The sequence below is a fragment of the Mauremys mutica genome, chromosome 1 (genome assembly GCF_020497125.1).
Source record: "Mauremys mutica isolate MM-2020 ecotype Southern chromosome 1, ASM2049712v1, whole genome shotgun sequence".
Classification (NCBI taxonomy): Eukaryota; Metazoa; Chordata; order Testudines; family Geoemydidae; genus Mauremys; species Mauremys mutica.
The window spans coordinates 182,912,364-182,932,895 of NC_059072.1; the positions used below are offsets into that span (position 1 = coordinate 182,912,364).

The following is a 20,532-nucleotide window of genomic DNA, read 5'->3' on the forward strand; positions in this document are numbered from 1 at the left end:
GCAAAAGAGCTTCCAGTCTAAATTGCATAGGACACCAAGTGTTAGTAATAAAAGAAAAGGAAGGGGACATAGAACAAGAGTTAAACATAGAATTGTATTTTGCATGTCATTCATCCATCTTGATTGCTTCATTGTTTTTAGTACATTAATGCATTCTGTGTATTATGTAGATTTTTAAGAGGGTTTTAAATTAGGAGTGGACAACATGTCTTGGAAGGCATTAAAAAAAATCAAATTTACATCATTAGTGGCATCAATCAGTGGTGCCCTGTATTTTGGTATTACAGCCCTGGCTGCCCCTTCCCCCACCCCTTGTGGGACAGTGAAAACAGCTGTATTGGACCCACTCTTTGGATCCCCTGTGCTTTCAAGCCAAGTGATTCTGATCAGCATCCAGATATTGTTGCAGGGACATTGCTGAGGTGCAGATTCCTGATATGGGAGCCTGCAGTTCAACTGTTCTTGGCCTTGGGACTGGTGCTGAACCCCTGCAAGCCTTCCAGTAGCTTATGCATGCTCTCCTCAGAGCTCTGTCTTTGTGGGCACTCTGGATTATAGTTGAACTGTTTGTTCAAAGCAACAGTTAAGGAAGACAGACTTTGCAAAGGAACTTCTTAAACACACAGATGCACTTTACTCTTAGCATAGGAGAAATTTAGATCAAGTGAAAATAAAAAGCCTATACACAATACCCCCACACAAACCTTAGAGTCCTCACACCTCCTGAGAGTTCTTGGTGGGTTTGTCCACTGGGAGGAAGGTAAGCCCTTCATGCCCCACTCCTCCAGTGTGTCTTGTGCTTTGCTGGTGATATGACTTTGTGACACAGAGAGCATGTCTCCTTCAAAATCATTGGGAGACCTTTTCTGTTTTTTCTTCTTACTCTGGGATTTTCCATGCTTCAGCCCTGAGAAGTGGGACTGCTGGCAGAGGGTTGTTAAATCAATGGCTTTGTCTGATAACCCTCATTGTCCCACCAGGTCTAGTCAAGGTTGAAAGCCCTGTTTCATAGTCTGTTTTCTACTGTTACAGTCACTGTGGAAATGTGTCTTCAGCCTGAGGAGATTGAGAGGTTGCATCCACAGTGCAAAGTGTTTTCCCCCTGTGTCACAGCGTGATTGGCTCCTTCAAGAGGTAGCAGGTTCCAATGCACCTGTGATTGATTAGCTGCCTTCCATAAGAAGGCACCTGGGCCATATTAAATGGGGGAGAGACTGAGACAGATGGATCAGCCAGAAAAGGGGCAGGTGCAAGCTGCGTGAGTAGGAAAGGAGAAACTTAGGGAGAAATAGGAGCAGCAGCAGCAGCAAGCTGGTAAAGAGAGCCATTAGGAAGAGCAATTAGTTAATAAGGAGGACTGGCTAGACTTGGGAACACCTGCCAAGCTAACAGAGAGCTTGTACAGAGGCCCCTAGGAAGAACCAGCACAAAACAAGAGGGTTTATGCTGAAGGGTGGATCACAGTAGCAGGGTTAGGACTCTCAGGCAGGGAGGTTGGGCTGATGGAACACTACAGGGAGTTCTGTCACAGGAGACTTGACTTAGAGCTACCAGAGAAAAACTGGGGGAAAAGAAGCAAAGCTAATCTGAGAACAATCAGGTGAATGACCTGGAGAGTGGAACCCTGGAACAAGATGAGAGAGAGAGACTGGGAACAGACTGGAGATAGACTCTCAGGAGGGTGAGTTGGAAATGTTGTCCTGGAAGTGGTCATTGCAAACAGCTGTGAATCTGTTGTACATTGTGATTTGGGGAGAATGGTTTTATCATGAGGCTTCTGTGGCCTATTGAACAAGTACAGGAATAAATTAAGCTTAAAGGCAGGCTTTTGAATTGGACATTGAGAAAGACTGTGCTCCTTTTATGGTTGAGGGGAAACTGAGGCAGGCACACTTGTCATGCTGTGGCCTGCTGCAAAAGGGCATAGAATCATAGGACTGGAAGGGACCTCGAGAGGTCATCTTGTCCAGTCTTCTGCACTCATAGCAGAACCAAGTATTATCTAGACCGGGGGGGGCAAACTACGTCCCGCGGGCCACATCCATCAGATGTTTTAATCCAGCCCTCGAGTTCTTGCTGGGAAAGAGGGGAGTTCCCCGCTCTGCGCATGCCATGGCTCCATGCGGCTCCTGGAAGGAGCGGCATGATCCCCTCCAGCTCCTACATGTAGGGGCAGCCAGGGGGCTTCGCACACTGCCATCACCCGAAGCGCCACCCCCTCAGCTCCCGTTGGCTAGGAACCACAGCCAATGGGAGCTGCAGGGGAGGCGCCTGTGGCTGAGGCAGCGCGGAAAGCTGCCCGGCCTCACCTCTGTATAGGAGACAAAGGGAGACATGCCGTTGCTTCCGGGAGCTGCTTGAGGTAAGTGCTACCCAGACCCTGCACCCTTAACCTCCTCCCATGCCCTAACTCTCTGCCCCAGGCCCTGATCCTGGTCCCACCCTCTGAACCCCTCGATCCCAGCCCAGAGCACCCTCCTTCACCCCAAACCCCTCATCCCCAGCACCACCCCAAAGCCTGCACCCCTAGCTGGAGCCCTCATCCCCCATCTGTACCCCAACCTCCTGCCACAGCCTGGAGCCCCCTCCCACACCCTGAACTCCTCATTTCTGGCTCCAGTGCAGAGCCCTCACACCCTCCCTCATCCCAGGCCCAACTCCAATTTGATGAGCATTCATGGCCTGCCGTACAATTTCCATACCCAGATGTGACCCTTGGGCCAAAAAGTTTGCCTACTCCTGATCTAGACCATCCCTGACAGGTGTTTGTCTAACCTGCTCCTAAAAATCTCTAATGATGGAGATTCCATAACCTCCCTGGGCAATTTATTCCAGTGCTTAACCACACTGACAGTTAGAAAGTTTTTCCTAATGTCCAACCTAAACCTCCCTTGCTGCAATTTAAGCTCATTGCTTCTTGTCCTATTCTCAGGGGTTAAGAAAAACAAGTTTTCTCCCTCCTCTTTGTAACAACCTTTTATGTACTTGAAAACCATTATCATGGCCTCTTTCAGTCTTCTCTTTTCCAGACTAAACAAACTCAATTTTTTTCAATCTTCCTTCATAGGTCATGTTTTCTAGACCTTCAATCATTTTTGTTGCTCTTCTCTGGACTTTCTTCAATTTGTCAATCTTTCCTGAAATGTGGTGCCCAGAACTAGACACAATACTCCAGTTTAGGCCAAATTAGCAAGGAGTAGAGTGGAAGAATTACTTCTTGTGTCTTGCTTACAACACTCCTGCTAATACATCCCAGAATGTTGGCTTTTTTTGCAACAGTGCTACACTGTTGACTCATATTTAGCTTGTGGTCCGCTATGACCCCCCAGATCCCTTTCTGTCATACTCATTCCTAGGCAGTCATTTCCCATTTTGTATTTGTGCAACTGAGTGTTCCTTCCTAAGTGGAGTACTTTGCATTTGTCCTTACTGAATTTCATCCTATTTACTTCAGGCCATTTTCTAGTTTGTCTAGATCATTTTGAATTATAATCCTATCCTCCAAAGCACTTGCAACCCCTCCCAGCTTGGTATCATCCACAAACTTAATAAGTATACACTCTATGCCATTATCTAAATCTCTGAAGATATCGAAGAGAAACGGATCCAGAACTGATCCCTTCGGGCCTCCACTCGTTATGCCCTTCCAGCATGACTGTGAATCACCAATAACTACACACTGGGAATGGTTTTGCAACCAGTTATGCTCCCACCTTATAGTAGCTCCATCTAGCTTGCATTTCCCTACTACTTTGTTTATGAGAAGATCATGCGAGACTAAAAAGCTTTACTAAAGTCAAGATATACCATGTCTACCGCTTCCCCACAAGGCTTGTTACACTGTCAAAGAAAGGTATCAGGTTGGTTTGACACAATTTGTTCTTGACAAATCCATGTTGACTGTTATTTAGCATGTTATTATCTTCTAGATGTTTGGAAATTGATTGCTTAATTATTTGCTCCATTATCTTCCTGGATACAGAAGTTAAGCTGACTGGTCTGTAATTTCATGGGTTGTCCTTATTTCCCTTTTTATACATTGGCACTATGTTTGCCCTTTTCCAGTCTTTTGAAATCTCTCCCGTCTTCCATGACTTTTCAAAGATAATTGCTAATGGCTCAGATATTTCCTCAGTCAGCTCCTTGAATATTCTAGCATGCATTTCATCAGGCCCTGGTGACTTGAAGACATCTAACTTGTTTACATAATTTTTAACTTACTCTTTCCTTATTTTAGCCTCTGATCGTACCTCATTTTCACTGGCATTCACTATGTTAGACGACCAATCATCACCAGCCTTCTTGGTGAAAACCGAAACAAAGAAGTGATTAAGCACCTCTGCCATTTCCACATTTTCAGGCATCCGTTATGGGGGTTACCTTATCACACTCTGCCAACAAGCATAACCTCTGTCTTGCTTTAGTTTAGCTTCAACCAGGTGTTCATCCATGTGCTAATTTCGTCCAAGCACTGGGTTATCTTGGTGAGAGTGGTGTTATCATAAACAATAAAGGATATACAGCTGTATATCGTCTGCATATTGTGTGTGTGATGTCCCACCAGTTTTGCCAGTGGCTGCACGTGGATGTTGAATAGCACCAGAGAGAATGTATCCAGATCTGGGAATGACTCAGTTTAGTGCATTCCCACTTGCAACCTCCTTCAGGAAAGTCTGTAGTATCTCATGATTAGTAATGTCAAATGCTACAGAGAGGTCCATGAGGATGAGACTGGATGTCTGTTCTCCATCAACAATAGGAAATCATCCAACAGAGCCACTGATGCTATTTCTAGCCCATGATTCTTCCCTGACTCCAGATTGTGCAGGGTCTAAGATATTGTCATTACTTAAATGAACTTGTTCATGGCCTTTGGCTAGCTACTCTTTTGAGTTTGCCCAGGAATGGAAGGTTTGATACTAGGTGGTAACTAATTAGGTCCTGTGCAGCAAGAGTGGGTTTAATCAACATTGGACTATTCTATTCTAATTAGGTTCTTATACAGCCCTCATCACCGTAGTATCCAATCAGACTATTGCAAGTTTTAAAGAGGGAAAGGAAGATTCCTTCACTGAATGAAAATCTACTTCCCTAAAAATATTTTGTTTAAATGCATAGATTTTATATTGGTTACCTAGGAGGGTTTGAAGATAGTTAACAAACATGCATTTTCTGAAGATATAGGGCCTGATTCACATCTCTGTTATTAGCCCCCTGTAAAATCATTTTACACCACCAGAGTTTTGCTAAGTCACTATTATCATGCCCTAAAGGGACAGCTGAGGATTTCCCTGGCACTGGGAAACCCTCCAGTGGCATAAAGACAGCCTTACAGTATCCACTTCCCTGCTCAGGCATAGAATATGTGGTAAAGGCTAGAAAGGGGATAGTTGAAACATAATATATTAATCCACAATGGCAAAATGATCACTAGGGAATCATTCTAGCAAGGATAAGTTAGAACATCCAAGTGGTTGCACATACTTGCACCAGGGGGCAGTTAGTGATGTGAAAGCGTGACTTCGGCAAACCCATCTTTTTCCTTCTCCCTCCTCACCCCTGCGCTGAGCACAATCTGCACAGAACTCTATGCTAAATGCCCACTGACATTAGATAACTCAGGCTCATTGGTTGCAAACCCACATTAGAAACTATTTACTGTATTTTCTTTTGCTAATCAGCTCTTCTCTTGTTGGCTTTTATTGTGTAACTCATCTGGAAGGTGTTTGATCCTACAAGAGTTTTGTAGCCATCAAATAGTTGTAATTGTATTGTCAGGTTTCTATATATCTATATTAGTTGAACATTATGACTTCCACCTGGCTGGACACATTGAGTTTTTGTCAGGCTGATAAATATTTCACTCAGAAATTGACTGCTATAAGAGCAATGTCACTGAATTTTAAACGCATGGCTTCAGGAGATCAGTCATGTCCTTTGTGTTTCATTATAATGTGTGTCATATGGTAGCCATTAAAAAGTCAGCGTGTGCCAGCAGTTGCCATACAGTAGTCTCTGGAATAGCATAATTTCCCTTATAATTCTTATGAGAGTTCTCAAATACCTATGTATACCAGTTTGGAGGGGAAAGTCTTCTGAATAACTTCTGCTGTAGCACTATAAGGAATCTTGATCTATATTCATATTTATCATAGTTGCTCTCAACTGTTTTACTGCTCTTTAACATTTTATTAAACACCTAATGGGTGCTACGTAACCTGTGTGAAATCCCTTGGTGTGATGGTAGTTTTCAGTGAATAGGTGCCCGCATATTTGTCACTGCTTTGATTCAGGAAAGAGGCTGAATTGTGAAAAATCATGGAGACGGTAACTAGAAATAATTCCTGTAAGTCAGGAGTCAGGCATATGGGCAGGGCGGAATTGAGGTACAGTAGGGCTCATTGAGCTGCAGCTCTTCTGGGGATAAATGGAAGACTTGGTTCCAAACTCTCTAAATATGGCACATTTCCCAACCACAAAAACTGATTTTGAAAACGTTTAAAATTCTGATTTGTAGGAAAATGCAGTGGGGTCACATTGGGCCAGTTCCTCAACTGGAGTTAAGTGACATAATTCCCTTGACATCAGCAGAGCTATGCCAGTTACTTCAGCTGAACACATGGCCCATGATATTTTTAAAGACGTGTTCTTAACTTGGACACCAACCAGAGCAATCATTATTCCCTTTGTCAAACTTCATTTTTGTAGTTGTAACTGCAGTAACTTTTCACATCTGTGGAATCATTTTTATTGGAAAAGAAATTGGAAATGCTCTCTCTGATTTAAATCTACATAATGAATTTCTCTGTAAATCTGTAACTTACAAACCTTATTCTGTGAGCTAGTTGACTTAAACCAACTTTATTTGGTATTTCCTCTTCTCCTGAACAGATTTGTAGGAGTTATTTATCAATGAAACCTTAGGGGATATTACTGTGTTTACTAGTGACAGTTGAGATGCATTGGACATGCTACGATCTGGTTCGATGAAGATCAGTTGTTCGTTTTTTTCCTCTCTTTTTCCTAAAGCTGTTTTCTTTTACGCCTTTCATTCCAGTTGCAAACTATGAAAGCCTTTCAATACTGTCAGTCAACCTCCAACTTGGAGATAACATGGCTGAAAATAGCAGAATTTTAAGAATGCTAAGGGAAGGAAAGATTGCTTAAACAAGGGCATTGTCAAACTGAAACCAATAACCCTCAATCATGTGTTACTTTTTATAATTTCATTTTTAATGAGTTGTTCCGCATATATGAGCAGCTGTATTTGTCAATGGTTAGAGTGCCACATAGCAAAATATTTGGTAAACAGTACATGTCAAGATGTTTTTTCCATTGTGAATCTAATCTGTACTTAGAAGGAATAAATATAATTGTCACAAATTCTTTTTCATCTTTGAGAAATCTTTTTAAATAATTCAAGTTGTTTATCATAATCCAAAGGGTAAATAAAAACATCATTTGACTAGAAAATCAAAATTTTGCAGTGATCAATTGGAATCAATTTCTATGTTCAACATTTTGTTCTATCAGATACTTACGTTCCATATATGTCAGAATGGTAAAAATGCATTGCTGTGTTATATTTCTTGTATTTACCTGTGTGAAATGACATCATAGACCTTGGGGCAGCTTTAATTCACAACACAATACTGTTCAAATGCTGTGGTAAGAGTTTGTAATTTATCACTGTGCAGTCTATCGACCTAGATGTCCAAGTTTCTTAAATGGGCAATTGTAAATCAAATGGAGCCCTCTAGTGGTAATTGCATAAAAATATCACCCTATGGCTGATCATAAGTAAGAGGAAAAATCCTACAGTGAGGGTCTGATTAAGATTGCCTTGCATGACTCTGACATGGGAGAGTGGGCAATCAATAATTATACTTTACATGTGATTCATATTACACATTTCAAAAATGTTTGTAAGTTTTAATGACCTAAAATGTTTCACTCTCAAATGCGTGTTTATGCAGTGATTTATACAGCCCCAATGAAAAATCATGTCAAGTGTGATTCATGTTCTGTTTCTGTTGTTCTTTTATTAGGCGTACATTCCAAGCAGAGTGGCAATTGTGCTCCAGAATATGGATATCCCGAACTGAAGAACTACATAACCATCACTGCAGAAGCAAAACGTGGAGAAGAAATATTGTTCCAGCACTCAACATCACAGAATTCACACTATGGCTGCTTTTTGAAACTAAACATAGTCATATTAGGTCATTGAAATGTAGGATTAATATTTACATATAATTATAGTGCTCTCAAGTTGCTAAAATCTAATTCAAGGAGACAATATATGAAAGAAATAGAAAGAAAAATGCATCTTTGCATTTGTGATGTTACAGCATTACATTTTAAAACATTTCAGAGCAGCTGGCATTCTCAATTAAACTGTCATTCCCAGTGTCTTATCAGGAACAATGTTGTACCAAAAGTGTTCTTGCTCTGATTTCAGCAATTTCTTTGAATCCTTTTTTATCATTTTGGTATTGAATTCAAATATTCATTACAGATCATTGTCTCCTGTTAGGATAAAGAGAAAAACAGCATGTTGAAGTCAAACATAAATAATCTGACAAAAGGCAGCCTTCTGTGTTTGAGGGATCCCATTCTGCAGCAATTCCAGATACATCTAGGATGTGCAGTTTTTCCAATCAAGAATACTGTCCTCTGCCATTTTTATTTAATGAAAATTTCACAGTAAAATTTAAAAGCTAGTGGATAAACTGGGACACATGTCACTTGAGTTCTAGTCATGGGTCTCTGTCACTTATCTGTTCTGTGATCTTGGGCAAGTCATTTCACTCTGTGTTCCTCAGGTTCTGTATCTGAAAAATGGGTCTCATGATACTTGCCTACCTTTTGCAAAGCATTCTGGGGTGAGAAGTGGTCTGTGAGAGCTAAGTACTATTACATTTACTGAAATGGTACAATAAGTGAAACTATTTTAAAAAGAACATTTATTCTTTAACATACTCTCTCATAAATCTAAGGACCCTGTAGCCACTGGTTTTGCTGCTTCCTAAAGCTGCCATTTAACTTGGAGCACTTGTAATGTTGATCTTGCATTTTTATAATTTAAAAAATATTTTGCTTACCAGGGAAGAAACAGTATTTGAAATAGATATGTTATTCAAACCAAGCTTTTTGATATGTTCAAGCTAGTAAATGGTTTAGAGTGCTGGCTGAAATTGTTGCCTAAGTGAATTATTTACAAGAAATCCAGCATAGTAAAGAATAAGATTCTGTATATTCAAATTGTATCAGCAGAGTATTCATTTTAACTCTGAAAAGGTCATACAGATTTAAAGACAAATGCTTTATTTTGCTACACTAATTTAAAAACATGTTGACTTACATATTTGTATATGCTCCAAAATGAGGTTTTATTTTGCTTTATGATCTATTTTGATTTACAGTTCCGAGTTTTCTAATTCAGAAATATTCAGCAGAGAAAATGTCCACAACGGGTTTTATTAATTCATAGTTCTATGCATCAGTCATCTTCTATGTAAGCTTTGTCTTCTAAATGGCCAAATATTTATGCCCACACTGGAAAAAAACCTTGCATGTTTTTTATTATACTTACTAGAACTTTAACTTGGAAATATATATTTCAAAAAAACAAAAGAATGAGTGGGACAGCATAATGTAACATGATGGGAAACCAGTCTTTTGATGATTTCACATTAAAAGGGGTTCATGAACATCCCAATTCTTACTGTATTCTGTGCAACAGATATATGAAAGACAAATACCATACGCAACAGTGCTATTAATGTCACAGCTCCTTCCCCCCTTAATTCATTGTGCATTAATGAGCTATAAATGCATTCCCGTATACTTATGCTTAAAAAAGTACACTGAAGTGTTTTAATAACTGGAACCAATTATTGTTTCCAAAGTTGTAAACTTTGTAGTGAAATAAAAAGCAATGTAATTATCTGCTATATTTACTTTAAATTGATCTACTAATATATCCTGTAGATTTTACTGGCACATGTTCCAGCGTTCCAAAATGTAATGCAAGGCAATTGCCCTTGTCAAACTATTGTGCAATAGAAGCAATAAATGTGTGATGTGAAGTAGAAACTGTAAAATTACATGCAAATAAACTGTGAGAAGGGTAAAACATAAATGCATATGTGGTTGTCTTCACTCATAAAAAATGTGTAATAGTCTAATACTGGAGGCTAACACTAGATATTATTGGTAGGGTTTGAAATCAGGAATTTCCCTCAAGCACTCAGAAGGAATCTAGTGATTTGCTGCTCAAGAATGATATGTTGTTCGTTTTACATACTGAATACATACAAAAGATTATATTTAAAAACAATTAAAAGACTATTAAGGTTAAAAAGTCAGGCACTTAAGTTAGGAAATGCCAGTATTAAGGTTGCCTGTACAACCTTAATTTGTCCTTCGTGTATGTATGCATTACAATACAGTCTTGAATGACATGATCACATGCTGTTTTTTTTTCCATAGGATGCCTGTCTCATTGGTTGCACAGGATGAATCAGGGTTGTGTCATGAAGCAGGCTGCTGTCTATAGGACCCCTGCCTCATTGGTTTAAGACATTGGAAGATGTATAGTGAATGAGGAGGAGGATTGCAGGAAGCAAAAGGATGGTCTCTTGTAGTTAAAGAGAGAAGGTGGATGAGGTAATGTGTTCTATTGAACCAACAAAATGACCACCTAGAGAATTAGATTCTGTCCCTGCCTGGGCCACAGAGTTCCTGTGTGATGCTGGGCAAGTCATTTAAACCAAGTGGCCACTGCATTCCTCATTTTCTTGGTATCCAGCTTGTGACAGCTGAGCTATGATTTTGCAAAAGTGATGAGCACTTGCAGCTGAGGCCGATGTTAGCTGTGCTCTGAATATATAAAGTGCTATCTAATGCCAAGTATTCATACAAGTCAGGCCCTAGGCTTCTCAGAATGGGCATGCAATATTAGTTGATACATTTGACAGTTTTGTGTCTTTAATCTCAGTGCTTCAGTTTCCCAGTGAAAAATCAGAATAATCTCACCTCACACAGGTGCAATGAAGATGTATCCATTAATGTTTATAAAGCATTAAGATATTGTAGTGGGACCACCATAATAAAGTCCATAAGGAAATTAATAATTCTGTATTCAATGGGTTTGGGGGCCATACATTAAATGTTGAGAATAAAAAAAAAAATTGAACGCACATCTGTTCAGTGAGTACTATCCATCCTGTAGACTGAATAGGGCAGCAGTCATGAGGAAAAAATAGTATGTGATCATATAGTTGGACTGTATTATAAAGCATATTCACAGAGGGGTCAAACTAAGGTTGCACAGGCAGGCAACCTTAATTCTGGCACTTACCAAATTTCAAGTGCTTGATTTTGCATCCTTAGTGTTCATTTAATTTAGTTTTTTAATGTATTTTTAAAAAGTTTTTAAAACTTAAATGATAAAAAAAAATCACGTGGAACCGTATTGATCCCACCACCACATCCCCAATTTGTCATCAGCAGGTCTTAAAAGTTTAGATCCATGGCATAGTCCACTACCATTTAAAATAACAGACAAGCCAGTAGCTGTTGAAGTCTGTTATCTTCTGTGTGGACCAGCAACTAAAGGAGGTGGCAACACACTTGCCAGTGAGTTCCAGAGGAACTCACTGGACAGCAAAGGATTGCTGACTTGTGATGATAGGGTTGAATTCCAGATTCTGTGGGGGAGTGTTTTCTAGTGGTTAAACTCTTCTAGCCTTAGCCCCACCCTTATCCTCTTCAGCTCATATCTTTCACCCTTTCTCTATTCCTGTCCCCAACCCTGGTTCTTATTTTCATCCCTCCTTTGTCTTCTGTCCCCCTTTTGCTTCTATTCCTTCTCCCCCTGCCCTGCATCTCTTCCCCCTTATCTCATCTGTTCCTCAGCCCTGCATTCAAGATAGGCTGTTCCATCCTCTTCTGTGCTGTCTGGGTATCTGCAGGGAGACCATTGAGAGCACAGCAGAGAGGGGCTTCCTGCTCTCAATTCCTGTACCCGTCACGACAGTGGCCCCCTGCAGTCCCGGGATGGAGCGTGCTCAGTTGCTTTGTGAGAGCGGTGAACTTGCAGTCTGTTCGGCACATAAAAGCTCTGAAGGGATGGAACATGATCAATGCAGATGGTATTTAGCTCCTATACTAATAAGTCTGTCTTGAGCATGTGCAAACAGAATTTTCAAAGGCTTATAACTTGGTCACATTTGGGTGAATTTTTTCAGGGGTGGCAAAAGACACATCCTTGACACTAAGGTAACTTGCCATATCAAATATCAAGATCTTGCCACAAAACCAGAAGTGCTAGACCTTGACAACAAAACAATTGCAGTAATTTGTTAACATGGGTAAACGGAATTGTTCCTTAATTTCATTCTCAAAAATGGCTGAATAATTCTGGCTGAAATTCTCCAAAAATCTTAACCTTTGACTGTTCAGGCTGAAGTTTTCCATGCCAGGTGCCTGCCTCAGGTTATCAATGTGATAAGCAGCTAGAAACAGGACTTATAATGGAAAGTATTGAGCAACCTTAACTGTAGACCTCACTACCTGTGCCACTATATTTTTTTACTTAAAGCATGCCAGGAAAAATGACTTTGTAAAAATATCTTACTGAGGTTCCATGTTTGAATCTCAATACTAGCATCAAACAAACTGGGGCAATATGGCTGCTTGTGTGAAGGTAAAAATGAAACTGAACCATAGGCTGTCAAATGAAACTGAAACCTTTTCTCTGTCACCTACAACTGCAATATGTAGTCCGTAAGGAGAAGTCTGTCTCCTCTCATACTGGCAGATAAATTAAGGGCCAAAATAAATAATCTGTAGTGTTCAAGTACTATGTTAGGAAAGTGTCAACCAAGCTGAGACCCATCTACAAAGCTATTCTGGAGACTGAGCAAGTTCCAAAAGTTAATAGACCTCTCCTAGACAACTCCCTTCTCAAACTAAGGGTATGTCTACACTACGGGATTACTCGGAATTTACATATTTCAAATTTTGGCAACAGATTGTATAAAGTCGAGTGCATGCAGCCACAGTAAACACATTAATTCGGCGGTGTCCGTCCATGTACCGAGGCTAGCGTCGACTTCCAGAGCATTGCACTGTGGGTAGCTATCCCAGAGCTATCCCATAGTTCCTGCAGTCTCCCCCACCCATTGGAATTCTGGGTTAAGATCCCAATGCCTGATGGGGCCAAAAATTTGTCGCGGGTGGTTATGGGTAAATGTAGTCAGTCAATCCTCCCTCTGTGAAAGCAACGGCAGACAATCATTTCGCTCCCTTTTCCCTGGATTTCCCGGGCAGACACCATAGCACGGCAACCATGGAGCCCGTTCAGCCATTTTTCACTGTCACTGTATGTCTACTGGATGCTGCTGACAGACGTGGTACTGCAGTGCTACACACCAGCATCCCCTTGCCTTTGCAAGTTAGCAAAGATGGTTACCAGCTCTACTGTACCGTCTGCTGCTTTGCAAGTTGGCAATGATGGTTGCCAGTCATACTGTACCGTCTGTTGCTGTCATGGGTGTTCCTGGCTGGCCTCGGTGAGGTCCGTCGGGGGTGCCTGGACAAAAATGGGAATGACTTCCCAGGTCATTCTCTTCTTTAAGTTTTGTCTAATGGAGAGTCAGTCCTGCCTAGAATATCAGGCAAGCCTACTAAAGAACCAGAGAGGCAAACGGCCGCTCCGGGTCAGAGCCCCAGACATCCCGCAGAAATGATGAGCTGCATGCCATTCTAGGGGGTGCCCCTGCAACAACACCACCCGTTCCTTCCCTCCTCACCCACCCCTCCTGGGCTACTGTGGCAGTTATCTCCCCATTTGTGTGATGAAGTAATAAATAATGCATGAATAAGAAACAACACTGACTTTATTGCCTCTGCAAGCAGAGATCAAAGGGGGGAGGGAAGGGCAGTTGGCAGTTGTGGAAGCGAAGTAGAGTGAACCACCATTCTGCACTTGCTCAGCCTATAGCTGAAAATGGAAATCTGTGATAAGCACTAGGATAGAAGCACAGGCAGGACTGAATCTCCATTTGTGTGTGGGCCTTTGGTTGACACTGGTAAAATACAAAATGTCCCAGGATATGTTTGTTGGGGGACAGTTCTAAACGGGAGCTTAATTTTTTTATTTGCAGCAAAATGTAGAGGTCTAAGTATCTGATTGTGAGCCATGGGAGCAAGGGGTAGGCTGGGGTAGGTGTGACTGTGCGGTGCTGCCGACTGGGAGAGCAGCCTGAGGCAGAAGCCTCCAGCTGGCATGATATTCCAGGCAGGACTGAATCTCCATTACACAAAACTTAAAGAAGAGAATGACCTGGGGAGTCATTCCCATTTTTGTCCAGGCACCCCTGACCAACCTCACCAAGGCCAGCCAGGAGCACCCACAGGACGACGATGCTGGATACCAGTCATACTGCACCATCTGCCGTCCACAAAGCAAGGCAAGGGGATGCTGCTGTGTAGCGCTGCAGCACCGCGTCTGCCAGCAGCATCCAGCAGACATACAGTGACAGTGAAAAAAGGCAAGAAATGATATTTTTCCCTTTGCTTTTATGGGGTGGGGGGGAACTGATGACATATGCCCTGAACCGCCAGCCACAATGTTTTTGACCCTTCAGGCATTGGGAGCTCAACCCAGAATTCAAATGATTTTCGGAGAGTGCCCCTCCCTCCATGAACGTCCATTTGATTCTTTGGCTTTCTGGTACGCTTGTCTTAGCTCCTTAAGTTTCATGCAGCACTGTGTTGAGTCCCTGTTGTGGCCTTTGTCCATCATGGCCTTGGAGATTTTTTCAAATGTTTTGGCATTTTGTCTTTTGGAACGGAGCTCTGATAGAACAGATTCATCTCCCCATACAGAGATCAGATTCAGTATCTCCCATACGTTCCATGCTGTAGCTCTCTTATGATTCTGGGACTGTATGGTCACCTGTGCTGATCAGCGCTTCACACTGGGCAAACAGGAAATAAAATTCAAACGTTCGCGGGGCTTTTCCTGTCTACCTGGCCAGTGCATCTGAGTTCTGATTGCTGTCCAGAGCGGTCACAATGGTGCACTGTGGGATAGCTCCTGGAGGCCAATAGCGTTGAATTGCGGCCACGCTAACCTTAATTCGAAATGGCAATGTCAATTTCAGCACTACTCCCCTCATCAGGGAGGAGTATGGAAATCGATTTTAAGGGCCCTTTATGTTGACAAAAATGGCTTCGTTGTGTGGACGGGTGCAGGGTTAATTCAATTTAACACTGCTAAATTCGACATAAACTCGTAGTGTAGACCAGGCCTAAGGTGACCATGTCTGTATGCCAAGATAATATTGGGAGATGCCCCAAAATCAAAGGAAATACTGATCACCAGTGTCATTTGGCTCTGGCAGTAGTCATCTGACATCACAAGGAATAAGATGGTGGGACCATCTTCAGACTGTTGTCTAGCTCTAAGCTCATTCACATTTTATTATGGGCAGCCTCAACAAATCGCAGTTTAAATGCATTTGCCAAACAACTTTTCATGAGGTGATGGCAGAATGCTGTAAGCTGGCTGACAACTAAGGCTATACCCTTGCTCAGTTTGATGTTTCGAAATATTAAATCATATTCATGCAGTGGAGGCAGTAGAAGGTGATTATGTAGAGCAGGGATCGGCAACCTTTGGCACTTGGCCGACCAGGGAAATCCGCTGACAAGCCAGGACGGTTTGTTTACCTGCAGCGTCCACAGGTTCGGCCGATCACAGCTCCGACTGGCCGTGGTTTGCTGTTCCAGGCCAACTGGGGCTGGGGGAAGTGGTGGCCAGCACATCCCTTGACCCGCGCTGCTCCCTGAAGCCCCCATTGGCCTGGAATGGCGAACTGTGGCCAGTGGGAGCTGTGATTGGCTGAACCTGCAGACATTGCAGGTAAACAAACCGTCCCGGCCTGCCAGCGGATTTCCCTGATGGGCTGCGTGCCAAAGGTTGCCAATCCCTGATATAGAAGTGTTAAGAAAAATGAACTGCAAATGCTATACTGCTGCAAGAGTGTCCTTTGTTTTTCCCCATGTAGAAATGTTTTTATATGTCTTATTCCTAAAGGTCCACTTGGATCTCTAGTAGAAAGAAAAACTCTTCCATGGCTGAGTATTCACTGACACCCCTCCCCCCCCAAATGGTGTTGTTTTTACCATGGGATAATGAATATGTTACTCATCCCACTGGAAAAAACACAGTGGAGTTTTACTGCCAGGTAAAGTAAGCAATGTTCACCAAAGGGAGGTGGCATAGTACTGACTTCATCTAGATACATGGCAATAAACACTGTAAGAGCCTTGTTTCCATTCAGGAATAGAGCAAAATAACTATAGTATGTTAATTATCTTGGGGTTTTTTTTTTAAAAAGCACCTTTGTATCAGTGAAGACAAAAGCCAGTGGGCTGTCTTTTTTTGTGTTTTAGCTCTGAGCCAAGTCAATTGTGTTACTCCTAGGCTTGCCAGCATGTGATTATAGCTGTAGACAAATGTGAATAACTTCTCTACTTGTAAACATAAGTAACTTTCACACTTAATTTGTCTTTGTAGAAGTTGACCCAGCATTTAAAAAATAAAATAAAATGGAATTTCCTTCAAGTGATTGCTCTGTATTACAGTAAAGATGCGGAAAATTAAATTAACTGCAACGAAAGCGTGTCCCATGTAGCATTTGAAATTTTGTCCATTACTTTTTTGCAGAGTTTCTTTCATGCACTGACCTTTGTTTCTGTGTGTTTTTTGTTACAATGGTATTGAGCCAACATAAAATTCGTTGAGCCTTTCTAGATTATATAACACATAGGTGTGACTGCTCTCTGTCAGCTTCAGGCAAGAGGAATTTCAGTCTTCAGATGCTGCTTATAAATTGACAAAACCCGTTTCCAATAATAATTTGAGAAAAAGCCCACTTGCCTTTTGCAATTCTAGTAATCACTTTGTTCTCTGTTACTGTAGCATGTTTTTGTCAGAAGACAGGAAGCCCTTTTTGACTGATGAAAAAAGCCTATGCCTGTAGATTAGCTTTGGAGAGCTAATTAGGAAAATACACCATGTCCAAGTATAAAATGTATTTTTCCATGCAGGGTTGTTTGTGTGAAGTGGAGGAATGTTTGCTTATTCATTGTACTGAAGAAGTTGAAGGACTCTGTGTGGTGAGTCATTTTAGTCCCAAAACAGGCTTGTAAAAATATCACACACTAAGAGGCAAGTAAACAAATTTGCCTTTTATATGCAAAGTGCAGGAATTCACTTGGCTCTTGTGTATTTTATAGGTAAGGAACAAATTGATTGTTCGACTGCACATGACTGGCATGTCCAGGCTTGAGAGGGAGTGCACTTTGGTGACTAGAAAAGGGGATGGAGCATCAGAACTGATCCAGTGTATTCTTGGCTCTGCCATTGACTCTGTGAGTGAAATTCATCCCTGTGCAGAGCCAGAGCAAGGCCTTAGCATCTCTTAAACCCTAGTCTAAGGACTTATATGGATCATCGATGAGTGCTAGTCCTCTGAGCAGGGGTGAATTTCACCTTGTATGATTGGGGCAATTGTTGTTAAACTTTCCCAAATCTATTAATATCTTATCACATGGCTGTTGGCTTTTAGTTTTTGTAAAGCCCATTTTTTGTAATTATCAAATCTCCCAGACCCCTTTCTCCTAAGTTATGAAAGCAGAGTATGGAATTTTATATGCATGAGCTCCTGATAATTTCTATTAGATTGTACAGCTTAAAGCCTGTGCAATTCTTTGGTCTCTGAATGCACCACCACCTTCCTAGGTGACAAGCCTCCTGCCTGTTTTTTCTAGGGGTAGATGTGGCACTACGCCCCATATTCTTCATAGAGATATGCTTATGATATGAATATGGCATACCAAAGATATGTTTTTTGCAAGATGGTTCATGTGAGGTATCATTGGAAAGGTTATGATTTACTGAATATGATTATCCTATTTGTATGCAAGTATCTTTTCTTTATCTGAAGTTAGGAATATGGACTATGTATCAGTTACAAAAAATATTTGCACCTGGGGAACGCCCAACAGACAAAATGCAATCAGTCTGGCTGGTTAGTCATTGGGCCATTAGGGAGAACAATAGGACTTTGAATATGATAATCTCCCACCTTCCTCAGAAGCTTCCTGGGATGCTACTTTGACACTGCAGGATCATGTGATCATGTCACCTGGTACTGGACCCCATCTTGGCCTGCTAGTATTTTTCCACAAAGCGGATGGAGACCAAACTGGGGAACAAAGTATTCATGCCATATGTAAACCCTATGTAAAGGAGGGAAGTGAGTTAATCAGGGCTCTTTTCTTCACTGAATCCCCACCTAGGATGACTTCTGAGAAGATCTAAGAAACAAGGACTGAGGGGAACGAGAAGAGCTGAGCCCGGGCCGGAAAAGGTGTCTGGCCTAAAACAATGCCTACATGCCTAAAACAACATTTAGGATGAGAAATTACTACCTGTAACCAGTTTCTTTAGTGTATTGAACTTAGTTTGCATGTTTGTTTGTTTTGCTCAGTAATCTGCTTTGATTAGTTTGCTAACCCTTATAATCACTTAAAATCTATCCGTTTAGAAAACAAATGTTTCTTAACTACAAACTCAATTTGTGGAATTCAGAACTGGGGGGAGGTAAGAAGCAGTACATATCTTCATCCACATTGAGGGAGGGAGCAAATTTCATGAGCTTACACTGTATAGGTCTCTGTGCAGCGGAAGACAATACAATTTTGCGTTTACACTCCAGAAGGGATGTGCACTTGAGTGCTGGGCTATTCCCAAGCTGAGTCTTCCCACACAGAGCTGATTTCAGTGTCTATGTCTTTCTACAGCTGGGTGTGTCCCTACCTGGGTTGCGCTGGAGGAGGCTTGAGGGCCTGGCTCAGCAGGGCGGGGTGAAGGAGCCACAGGCAGGCTCAGTGGTACCCCAGTACATTAGGTTGTATCCCAGAGAGGGGATGGGCAACTCATCAGAGGAGAATCTCTGGCTTTTAGTCTGGGACCCTGGGTTACAGCCCCATGACTACTCAACAGGCCTGATTGTGACTGGGCCTTGCAGATCTTTCCCTTGGGCCTGTGACAGCAGTTAATGCATTGTGACCAGCCAGTCTTCTCCAAAACAAGGTATTGCTTATCCTTCACACTAGGAACGCAGCTCCACAAAGGGGAACTTGAGCTCATGGTACAGTCCCTTTGAATGTCCTTTTGTTTTATTTGTAGAGCACCTAAAACAAGGGGGTCCTGATCCATGACTAAAGCTCCTAGGCTCTTCTATGATGATACAAATAATAAATGATGTCTAATCTATCACTGCCCCGACGACAGTCAAGTAGCCCAACTTAGTCAAAACTTTCTGCAGGGGCATCTCTGTGGGGGGTTTGCCTCTGTCTGCTCCATATGAGCAGTTTTTGACCACAGATCCCCCTCCCTCTGTAGGGGGCCACATTCCAGCATAGACTGCACAGTGGTGTAATTCTGGCTGCAGCCTGTAAGTGGGCTCTTTACAATTGATAGCTCAGCTTGGTCTCCTGCTGTGTTTGTCAGGAAGTGGTACCCATTCTCTGGCCTTCCTGGTTGTTTTTGTAACAGCCTGATATTAAATTGAACTAAGTTCTGCATCTAACTCCCAGTTATGCAATACAGCTACCCAATACCTATCCCTTACAACAATCATATACAATAGATAGCATTCATAGATTAATTGATGTCTGCTGGATTTAGATACCAGAAACAAAATCCCTGTCCACCATTACCAGACAGGCCACATTCCTCATCCTCCAAAAGTATCAAGTTATCCCTAGTACAAAACATGGAGGGAGAGTGTGATGGGTGGGTGCTGCCACCTGATGTGCCCAGACTACCTCTGCTTCTGTTTTCCCTGCCAGCTCAGGACTCCAGCACCCTGTCTTGCTGAGCCAGACACTCCCGTCTGCTCCAACAAAGACCCAGAGTCTGAATTACGTGCCTCAAAACTGCAGGTTTACCTGAAAGCAGCTAACAGAAGTGTGCTTGTGTTCAACACCCAGATGCCCAACTCCCAATGGGGTCTAAACCCAAATAAATCCGTTTTACTCTGTATAAAGCTTATGCAGGGTAAACTCATAAATTGTTCACCCTCTATAACACTGATAGAGAGATATGAACAGCTGTTTGCTCCCCCAGGTATTAATACATACTCTGAGTTAATTAATAAGTAAAAAGTGATTTTAATAAATACAGAAAGTAGGATTTAAGTCATTCCAAGTAGTAACAGACAGAACAAAGTAAGTCACCAAGCAAAATAAAATAAAATGCGCAAATCTATGTCCAATCAAACTGAATACAGATAATCTTGCCAGTTCCAGACCGCTCCCTTTTACAGACTAATCTCCTTTTAGCCTCGGTCCAGCAATCACTCACACCCCTTGCAGTCTCTATCCTTCATTCCAGTTTCTTTCAGTATCCTGGGGCGGGAGGGGTGTGGAGAGGCTCTCTCTTTA

The 20,532-nt window shown here is 41.9% G+C and overlaps 1 protein-coding gene across 3 annotated transcripts in view; it reads left to right on the plus strand.

The window, feature by feature from the left end:
• GBE1 (1,4-alpha-glucan branching enzyme 1) overlaps positions 1-10,144 on the plus strand; it is a 277,500-nt gene extending 267,356 nt beyond the window's left edge. For all 3 annotated transcript variants that reach the window (XM_045002099.1, XM_045002100.1, XM_045002101.1), the window contains one exon: positions 8,049-10,144. In XM_045002099.1, the coding sequence (XP_044858034.1) occupies positions 8,049-8,105 (57 nt within the window). In that variant the 3' untranslated portion in view covers positions 8,106-10,144. The remainder of the gene's footprint in view (positions 1-8,048) is intronic.
• Positions 10,145-20,532: the final 10,388 nt, after the last annotated feature.